The sequence below is a fragment of the Parambassis ranga genome, chromosome 2 (genome assembly GCF_900634625.1).
Source record: "Parambassis ranga chromosome 2, fParRan2.1, whole genome shotgun sequence".
NCBI lineage: Eukaryota > Metazoa > Chordata > Actinopteri > Ambassidae > Parambassis > Parambassis ranga.
The window spans coordinates 13,475,475-13,486,272 of record NC_041023.1 but is presented as its reverse complement, the minus strand read 5'-3'; the positions used below and the strand labels follow the sequence as shown (position 1 = coordinate 13,486,272).

Genomic DNA, 10,798 nt, shown 5'->3' with positions numbered 1-10,798 from the left:
CATGCCTCATGCTTCAAAAATTATTCTTTTAAGTTCTTCCTCCATCTGTGGTGTCCATCTTGTATTTGCCAGAACTGGCAGTTGATCAGTCCTGTCAAATAAATGTGCTCATCCCCTGCAGGAAAACAACATTACTAGTGCCAGTTCCGCTGTACCAGCAAACTTGGCAGCGTCAGGATTATTTCATCAGTTTCTGTATATTAGTAAATCAGATTTAGAGCTACACTAGTCAACGTAAAAATGTAAATGCAAAAATAACCATCTTATCAATCCAAATCACAAAGTGAGGCTGACAGACTGGCATGTCACAGCTTCCTAAATAAGCCTCATAGACCTGCTCTATTTGCCTGAGTTAATTACAGATGTCAGGCATGGTCAGTGGTGGGAAATTTCCTCATTACACAAAAAATGAAGAAGCTTAAATCACTGCTGAATCACATAAGCCCGAAAAAATCTGCAGCCATAGGCTTAATCCTTGAAAGGACAGAGCACTTTTAGCCTCAACTCCACAGTCCCCAAACTCCCTGCTCTGAAAACTGTGCAGACACTAAACACATGTTTTTAAAAAAGTGACAAAGGAGCACTTATAGAGATGTGACAGCAAAGTTTAGCCTCAAATTAAGATGCAGGAAAAGGGGTTAGGAGGAAGATGGATCTAGAGTAAGACCAAAAAAAATGCACAATAGATTTTGATGGATCTTCATTCAGAATGAAGCAGGAGCACTCTTGACAGACTTTGGATCAACCAGAGGAACAGATGGTGAGAAAGAAAGCACCAGATGTGGAAAGACGGATGCTTTTTCCTTTTGCACCTTTGTGCAAATCTGTCCTACAAAGACAAAAATGACCAGTGGATTTTTGATGTGTGGATTCTTAACTAACCACGACTACTTTAAAAAAAAAAATACAGTAATTTCTAATAACGGAAACACACATGTATATTGCTCTCCATTTTTTTTAATCAAAAAAAAAGTATTAGTGTGTCAACTCAATGCAAAGAGTAGATAAAATGGTTAGATGAGCAACAAATATGAATACAAAAGCATGTATTTGCTTTTGGCATTACAATTGGCATTAATTTGGCATAAGTTCAGAATACTATAAGTACCTCAGTGGAGTTACAGATACTTTGTGTACTGGCCACACTGACACATTGACCATGCCATCAAATTGGGCCTGAAAATGGAAAATATAATGAAATACATCTGTTTTTTGACACATGAGGGAAAAAAATAGAACAACCTTTTTCTAACACACTCAAAATCTCTGTAACCACTGCTATATTTGAGGCAATAATACATTTGGTATTATATAATCTGTTATCTTTTTTGTAAACTACCCATATTGCACTAGAAAGCAATATCAAATTCCAAGTCCAGCCACTGCATGAAAATACCCTCTGCTAAATAACCCTAATGCTCATAAATTGAAAAGGTATTTAATGGCCCAAAATCATGTACCAAGGTACATGTGACTACTTTTACAACATATAAGTATATGCAGTTCGGGATCCTCCCTGCAGATAAACTACATTTTCTGTTTAATTGTCCTATATTCAAGTCTTTACAATGGTTCAGCCCTTTAATGTATGTTATTTGTGGGGTCTACAGTTATTGAAATGCATATTTTTACATCTGCTTTCTTGGATCTGTGGTAAATCTCTGATCTGTGGAACTCATAAAATCAAATACTGGCACTAGTAGACTACAACCTTGTTAACTAACATTGTCACCAAGGCAACTATGGTAAAACAGTTTCAAGGCCAGAAGCACAGCATAGTGGTAACTGGCATTATGAAGTCACTGGAGCACTGTACATTCAGCTGCATCGTGTTAGGCTTTATCTATTTACAGCAAAAATCCTGGGAATAATGCATTCTGGCTCTTATGATGTATACATAGTTGCATGGGGGTACGAATTGGCAAAGCATTGAAGATTGAGCAAACTGAACATGGCTGTCATTGGAATGGGGCTCACATGAGCCTGGTGATGGCACCAGAGAGAAAATCCTCGTAGCTGATGCGGATGTTGCCCGTCATGGCTGTGTCTCTCTCCCTGAACACCTGCGTCATGCTCTGGAGCTGCGTGCACACCTGGATGAAACGGTCCAGCTGTATGCCGGGTCGCATGCCTCGCACAGTGAAGCGCTGCACCACTGTCTCTGAAAACTGAGGGCTGAGGTTGTAGCCCATCTGAGCAAGGGCTGAGGAGAAGAGAGTGGAATGTGAGAGAGACTACATTTTTGCTAAGTATGCCTTAAATAATCCAAAATCTACAACTTAAACATAAGTACCTTGTTGTAGCTCCATCCCACTGATACAGCCTGATCGGTCTCTGTCATGTTGCTGAAATATTGCTCTCCACCGCTGCATGAAGTCCCACAGTGCTGAGAAGCCAAACAGGTCTATTCGACCTGACCGTGTCTTGTCAAATATATCTGGAAGAAAACACAAAACACAGCATACTCATGCAAAAAAAAGACTAAGGGAGTTTTTTTCAGGTATAAGCACTTTCAAAAATAAAGGAAAAAATTCGAAGTATGCATGTTTCCAGCAATGCATCATCCGTTGCAGTCTACAGAAGTCACTCATTTCTTATTATGGTAACAGAACACTATTATTCACTGCCTGTCAAATGCAACTGGAATGTAGGCGCAAAAACAACAGGCACTAACAGATATATGACTCAGTCATTTTTTTAGGGTGACTACAGACTACCTAAATTTCTTCTTTTAGAAACAGTTACTTACATACACAGCAAGCTACTTTTCCCCCCACCACTTCGTATTCCCTAAACACCTTCCACATCTCCTCTGCCACTTCCTGCCTCAGCCACTTTCGTCTCAGAGTATTTTAAATGGTTAAACATGTCATTCTGCATCACAAAACACAGTGAAAGCAATCATAACCAATTCATCAACCTCAACAACCACTGTTAAGCATTTCATTTAGCAGCAGCAGTGGGACTTACTGATCATCATGAGGCAAGTCTCATCATTAAAAGCAGACCAGTTGGAGTTGACAAGTGCCTGCTTAAGCTCCTTTAGGTTGATGAAGCCACTGCGATCAGTGTCAACACTCTGGAACCACTGGTACGCCTCTGGGTTGACACCAGGAGGGATGTTACCTACGCACAAGAAAAACAAGGGAGGGATAATAAGATGGTTAAGCATTCAGGCTGACTTTGAAGGTTGTTTTTTTGGCATTTTTTTCTTCCGTTGTTGTTTTCCTCTTTCCCATCAATCTATCTAAGCCAACTAGTTTGATTTATTCTCTTTATTATTGCCCCGACCTTATACCTTATAAAAGTTATTATTTCACTAAAGCTCTCAGGCTTTGAGGCCCAACTAATGGATATGTGTGGGGTTGGGGGTGGGGGGTGGCAAATAATGAAAGAGAGAAGAAACAGACAGAGAAGATTCTTGGAAATCCACAGAGTTCCAATGCTACCCGATTATTTATTTATCGACAGATGAAGAAAGATGATTTGACTGACAGCTGAAACTGTGACTCTGTCAAGAAGAAAGTTGATCATAAAAAATAATACATCTGTACTCAGTCTTTTGCCTTTGGTGTGTAGAAAGCACCAATTTGGAAGACAGTACAGTATATAGTGACAGCATATGAAGTGTATATACTGTTTAAAATGTAATACTAATAACTAATTTTCTATATTTGAATCTGAGATATTGGCATATTACACACTGGAACAATATGTGGACAAGAATAAAGAAAAAAAATCGTTGCTCCAACATTAGTTGCACATGCTCAGTGTTTCATAAGTGAAAGAAAAAAAAAGATAATAGACAGGATCAAAGGTTGAAGACAAGTCATCTCTGCTACAGGAAGATAGTGTCATGGCAAGAGGCCATTACCTGAATGACTATATGGTGTGAGAAGAAGGAAGGAGTAGAGGGAGGGCTGATTGTCAGAGAAATGAATGGGAAGAGAGGTACAGGTGATGTTTCAGGCCAGATCCTGATGGATTCTGTCCCTGTAGGGAATGATGGTAACATAGGCTATCAAGTTCTGACTCCAGCTTAGCTGCTACTGGAAACAGTGTAATCACACACACACACACAAACACACACACACACACACACACACACACACACACACACACACACACACACACACACACACACACACGCGAAACACAGTCATTGCCCATCTGTCTCTTACTCTGTTTAGCCCTCACTCAGTATTACCAGAGTCATCACTCCAGCCGTGTAATCCTGCTGAGGGGCACAAACTGAACCCTGTCTCTACATGACCGTCTGGGAACGTAAGTCATTTTCTATCCATCATCCCACCAGAGAGCAACGGAGGACGGAGGGGAAAAAGAGACTATCTACAGACTCCTCATGTTCAGAATACGCCTGTTTAACTCCCACAGGCAAAAGCACCACAGATTCTTACACAGCTCCAATCTCAGACAATCATTACCTGCAGAAGCATGAGGTCCTCCATAAGCTTGTCCACCGTACCCACCATAAGATCCACCAGGGGGACCACCTGGTCCATGCCCATATTGGCCTCCTTGTCCTGGGACACCATAAGCACCATAAGGACCTCCTGTTGGACCTGGAGCACCTGAATATGGAGCTGAGGGTGGAGCCCCATAGGCACCATAGTTCCCACCATATTGAGCACTTGGTGGTGGGTTGCCTCCTCCTGGATAGCCCTGCATGGACAAATATAATGGAAACTGTATGATCCAGAAAAAGGAAGAATTTTCTTTACACTGAGTGTGAGTGTCAAACAGTAGACTACAATAGAAACCCAGGCTACTTTACAAGTATTTAAATTTACTTTTGAGGTTGATGGTTGGTGGGGAGTTTACATCATTATACACTAGTACAACCACTTAATCAACAAAACACAGAACCTAAATAGTTAAATTGTTCAAAACTAACGACCTCATATGCCTCTAAACTTGTTACTTTAACTGCTCTCGATTATCAACCATATTGTTGGATAATAACTCCAGCAACGTCGACCGTAATTCGATGTAAACGAAGATCATACCTCGCTACTTCGTAACCTAATAAACTAATATTACAATAAATAGTAACGTTTGTTGTAACACTGTAACAACACCCGGCTGAGGTTAGCAAGCAAATGAATGGCTCTGTGCTAACGTTACTCGTGTTTCCGTATTATAACCCACTAGTTCTGGTATCCCAAAACAACAAACAGATGATACACACGTTCCAATGTTATCACGACATTTCGTTTACTAATACACAGTACAACATGTAGTTTTTCGGTAGCCTACCTGACCGTAATTAAAACTCATACTTGACGGACTTCCTTCAACAAAAGCATCCGTAAGGGCGGATACACAGCTGTCCGGCTCAGGGCAGCTAATGGTGCATATTCCTGTCTGTCAAAACCGCACCCGTGTTTCAGGCTTCTGATTGGACAGCGCATCGATGACGCGGACAAATAAGGAAGAACCATATACCCGTAACTTACATGCAGTACATGCAGTACGCAATACTTTGTGAGTGAGTCACTCGCTGTGTGTTCCTGTAAGTAAAATGGGGCTTTATTTACAGTAAGACGTCAGCTCTTTGATGGCAGCTGCAGACTGTCTCAGCTATGGTAACTATGTTGGTGGTGTTGTTTTTTTTTTCAATAAGAACAAAAGCACAAAAAATACAGATCTTGTTGCAGTGAAATAACTTTATAGGTCACAACAATAAATACAAAATGTAATATTATCTTCAATCTTACTTTCCTTTAAAAAATATATATGATTTGAGGGTTTAAAGACTTTAAAAGATCTTTGTCTTTTTTTATTCCAATACCATGTTCATTATATCTTTATTGATTCTGTTTGATAGTGAGAATGACATATGTAAATGTCCGTGAGGAAAAACCCCTGTGAGCAGTGATATCTGCTGATTTCTGTACTGTAGAAAGTGCTCTGCTTTAGCTTGTTTTATTCATTAGGGGGCAGTGTGTGTGTTCAGGTAATACAGTTCATTTCTGTCATCCAGGAGTACATTTGCATGTTGTGCACACTTGCGACTGTCATTTTACATAATATGTACAAATGGCTGAGAAATCCATGAAGTGATGAGTGTCTCTGCTGCTGTGCTGCAGTTCTTTCTGGAAGTATTGGCGCCATAAGTGCTTAGTTTTTCAACACATCCACCACAGTGCAGTATGTTATTTTTTCTTAGGTGGCGCCTCCTCAGCCTTGATGTTACTAAGGTTCTGTTCAGAGGCGGTGGGGTCTGTTTTGATTGATGTTTTGGATCTGAACTCAGACCTGGCCACAACCAGCGATGTCATCTCGCGGTTTTCTGCAAACATTCTCATGTCTGCCTCAAACTTCCTCCGCATGAGCTTCTGGATGCGTTTACAGATGAGGTAAATCATTTCACAGATGCACATGAAGATGCAGACTGCAGAGGACACCACCATGAAGATTGTGAAGATCTTTTTCTCTGTAGGACGGGATATGTAGCAGTCCACAATGTTGGGGCATGGCTGCAGAGAACACTTGAACAAGCGGGGCATGTCATAACCTTCGTAGATGTGGTACAAGAGGTAGAGGAAGCCAGCATCGAAACCTGCCTTGAAAACCAGGCTTGCCTATGAGAAGATACAAGAAATTACAACACTGAAAAATCCAATTGATCAAAATGAATTCACAAAGTCAGATTATTGACCTAATGCAGAAAATAAAAGGTCATTTATCCATTGCAAATATTGAAATTCATGCAAGACCCTTTATCCTTACCAGGTATGTCCACCACAGACCCCCACGTTTTTTCCCAGGGTTGGCATACAGGTGAGCCCCCTTGTGCGAGGCAGTGTACTGCATGTCCTTCTTCTCCCGATACTTGACGTGCCCGACTACCATCAGCGACGGGCAAGTGACAAAGATGAGCTGCAGAGCCCACAGGCGGATGTGGGAGATGGGAAAGATGTGGTCATAGCACACATTGTGGCAGCCTGGCTGTAACGTGTTGCAGACAAAGTCTTTGCTGTCTTCACCCCACACCCGCTGGACTGCCACCACGAACACCATCACCCGGAAGACAAACACCATCGAGAGCCACACGCGTCCAAACGCAGTGGAGTATTTGTTGACCCCACTGAGGAGGGCCTCCAGTGAACCCCAGTTCATGGCCACTGCCTTAGAGGTGAAGGAGGGGACAAATGAACGGAAAGGCGGGATGTGGTTTTGGGTCCTATCTGTAGAGGAAGAGAAAAACACATTGGAAAGATGATTAAAGGCCTTAAAGGAGACAGATATTAAATGCTAGTAGATACTGAGTTATTTATTACAATGATATGTACTCTGTAAAACCATTTTCTGTTGTGTTATTCCCCAAGCAGATAGCAATGACAATCGGTGAAATGGTGATCAGCCGACTGGAATCAAAACAACAAAGCATCATCTTCGCAAATACTTTCTTTTGTCCTAGTTGCATTTACACAGCACTACCTTTTCAATACTGATTCATTATACATCAATGAATGAGTCATCATCAGAGCCTCCCTTTGCTGAAAAACACAAACCAATACCCCTGACTCCATTAGTCAGCTATTTGAACAGTGTGGCTGAGCAGGCAGCTGCAGTCGTCTGTGGAATCCCAGATGCCTACTACAGTCTGGGTTCTTCAAAGGACTGCTGTGGGACAACATTTCATTTGTGAATGCTAAAGCATGACGATAACACAAAAACAGATAAATGAATTTTAGTTACCATATGGATTTAATGTTCTGAGTGCGTGCAGACTTTAAAGATAGATGTGCTATGGATCACCTATGAAGTCTAGGAATTTAGAAAGCTTTAAAAAAACACATTTGATTTTCCTGTGTAAGGAGGGTCTGCTTTGCCACAGAAGGGTTAGGATTTCTTTTCAGCAAATTTACATCTCATTCTGATGAACACTCAGAGCCTGACAGGGAACAAGTTGGATAACAGCCTCGCTGTCCACTGTTCCATTTCGGCTCTGTCTCGTCTAATCCCGAGTATTTGAATTCAGAAACGCTATCCTTTCAGCATTTCAGCATCACTGTAGACATATTGAGCTGTCAAATCAGTTGCTATTTTCTCTCTCATCCAGCATTCCTGACTATTAAATTACACAAGCATAAAAAAGACTCAATGAATGCAGCCTGCAGAATCACAACATGGGCTATTGAAGGCCAGACACATTCAATCACGGCTGATGTTACCTACACTTTACCTCTCCTTTTAAATGGATAATACACCCAGTGGCATAAATCTTATGGTTGTGCCTCTCTGGGACTCAGATGCTCTGCAGATATACAGATATTTAATGTAAAACATTTCATTTAAAACGCTGTAACTTTCCCTCATCCATATGTAGCCCACAAACACACATAGAGCATGTAATTTCATTAAAAAAATGCTCACACTTAGACAAACTTTATGGTGACATTCAGGCCCGATTGGAGAGGAAACCTCAGAGACAACAGTATATCTTGTCTGAGGGAAATGGCATAGCTGGACCACAATTTGTTTTCCTATTTGCTCTAGATTGCAATGTTGTCCTTCCTCCCGACACCGGCCGCCCTCATCTATCTGTTTGCCGTGGGTTTGTCTCGCTCTTTGTTGTGACAGAGGAGACATATCACACTTTCTCAGCTTGTGTGATTCCTTTGATACCGATATTTTAACTCACTGTGATGCAAATATAGCTCTTATTTGGATCCATTTTTTTATAGGATCATAGACTTTCTATATTAAGCCTAACAACATCCCATTTCTGAGTTCCTCTTATATTTAACGGCCTCATCTGACACTCTGTGACTTGCTCTACAGGTTGGGCCGGTTTCAAATATTCTTTCCATCTGTCAAGAATATATTGTGTGAAAGAGTCAAAGCTCTTGGCTAACAAGGTGGAGCTAAGGTTCTCTTGTGTGGCTTTCCTTCCTCCCAGCTCTCCTTTTTTTCTCCCCCGTCATTCACGCACCTTGTCGGTTTACCTTCAACCTGACTATCTTCCATTTTTCAAGGTGACATGAATCAGCCGAAGGAGTAAGTGCACATCTGATCCATGTGTAGTTTTATTCTCACCGCTTCCAGTTATGTCTTTACAAATCCCTCTGTGTATGTGTGTGTGTCAGGGCTGAGCTTCTCCCCTGACATGATCTTCTTTGGTTGTCAGATAAAAAAGGAACAGAATGAACAATATTCTTGCCATCTTTTCTCTTACACTAACACACTAATACACTATTCTTTTGAATATAAACCAAAAATCTGCTCTATATTTTCTTGATCTTAAATAAGATAAATATAAATCACCTTACCCAAGACAAAAAGGAAGCACTATAAAAAGTCCTTCCTGAATGGCAAGTGGATGTAGGGTCTCAGCTGCTCTTGCATCAATGCTAAATTACTTTACTCACCTGGATGTTTTGAAGAGGCTGGCTTTGAGTTGTGGGCTGGCTGGAAGAGTTGAAGAATGGGAATGATAGGTGGAGCCATCATAAAGAGACTGTGTGTTAGACTGTTGCCTGTGTTCTTATTGGGCATGGCAGGACCTGACACTGGCATGTTGTTGTCAGACAGAAGAGAAACAGAAACAATATAAAAGACAATCAGATATTAGAAGTATGACCTGCTGTAATGACTGCTGTGTAATAATGATAGTTAGTCATAACAAGCAGGTGGATAAATGGAAGGATCCGCACCGAAACTGATGCAAATCAGCACATTAGAATGCAAAGTGTAATCTGGGAAGCAGCATGAGCACTTGCTCTGTGCTGGTTTCAGGCATTTAACCTTTAGATGTCACTTATCTTCACTAGCTGCATTTACTGCCCCACTACATGTAAACAGCAGTGATTGCACATGACTTGAAGCTGCTCCTTTTTTGTAACAACATCCACAAACACAAATGACATATTGACTGTCAATTATTATTCCAAATAATAGTAGCAGTCAAAAGACGTGCGTGTGCATAAGGAAGAGGAAGTCTGGATGGTGTCATTTTTTTAGCCAAAACCAGACTTGTGATGGTCAGAAATTCCTTCCTCAACATTTGACCACATGCTATTATTTTTGTTTTTAAACCACAAAGTATCAGGTTTAAATTCCACTGCTATTTAGCATGACAACAGAATGGAGCACTGGTTAAGCTGTAGTTTAAAAAGCAAAAGCAAAAGAAAACTCTGAGGGAATTACAATAAATGAAAGTCATAACCAGAACTGGCTTGTCTACTTATCTAAATATTCATAGGGTGTGAGCAGCAAAAGGGCGTTGCCGCCGCAAGGGATGTGGGGGATGTAACACCCACACTTTTTCCAAAATCACATTTCATCCCCCCACAGTTTTTGGGATGACGTAACGTAACTGAACAGCCAATGCATACAAAATGACATCTGCTAAAGAGAACAATCGATTCCACACAAACACACACAGGAGGCAACACACACATAGGTCAAGTTAGTTCGAGTGGCAGATCTAACATCTAGGCGACAGCTAAGGAGACGTTATCTATTAGGGAAGGAGCAGTCTGAAGGTGAGGTAGCCAAACACAATGGAATATCAGCTGATTCATATCCATCATGCAGCTAGTTGATAAAAAAGTTAGGGAGCTGTATGATGCTAGTGTATGTAGGCTATTTAGCAGTCTCACAGTGCTGTGTGATCTAACTACCACTTACCACTGTCTTTTTTTTACCATGCAGTATTAAAATGCAGAAAAAGCAGCAAATGATTTATGCTTCTTTCAATAGATCTGTTGTATGTGATATTAATTGAGAGAAGCTAATTTTGAGGATAAAAATGAAGTCTTATTCTTTA

The 10,798-nt window shown here is 40.9% G+C and overlaps 2 protein-coding genes across 3 annotated transcripts; both read right to left on the bottom strand.

Moving 5' to 3' along the window:
* Positions 1-1,372: 1,372 nt before the first annotated feature.
* pef1 (penta-EF-hand domain containing 1) lies at positions 1,373-5,401 on the bottom strand. Its single transcript, XM_028423808.1, has 5 exons — positions 5,278-5,401; positions 4,446-4,683; positions 2,971-3,126; positions 2,294-2,437; positions 1,373-2,203 (listed from the first exon to the last, which is right to left on the bottom strand). Exons 1-5 carry the CDS (start codon positions 5,296-5,298, stop codon positions 1,974-1,976), a joined length of 789 nt encoding a protein of 262 aa, XP_028279609.1. The 5' UTR covers positions 5,299-5,401; the 3' UTR covers positions 1,373-1,973.
* A 268-nt stretch (positions 5,402-5,669) lies between these two features.
* Positions 5,670-9,472, bottom strand: gjb9b (gap junction protein beta 9b). Of its 2 annotated transcripts, none has more exons than XM_028423795.1 (3): positions 9,399-9,472; positions 6,754-7,211; positions 5,670-6,605 (listed from the first exon to the last, which is right to left on the bottom strand). In XM_028423795.1, the coding sequence occupies exons 2-3, from the start codon at positions 7,141-7,143 to the stop codon at positions 6,177-6,179; spliced, it is 819 nt and encodes a 272-aa protein (XP_028279596.1). In that variant the 5' UTR covers positions 7,144-7,211; positions 9,399-9,472; the 3' UTR covers positions 5,670-6,176. The 2 variants fall into 2 exon arrangements, with proteins under 2 accessions (XP_028279596.1, XP_028279588.1); XM_028423787.1 differs by lacking the exon at positions 9,399-9,472 and adding an exon at positions 9,300-9,372.
* Positions 9,473-10,798: the final 1,326 nt, after the last annotated feature.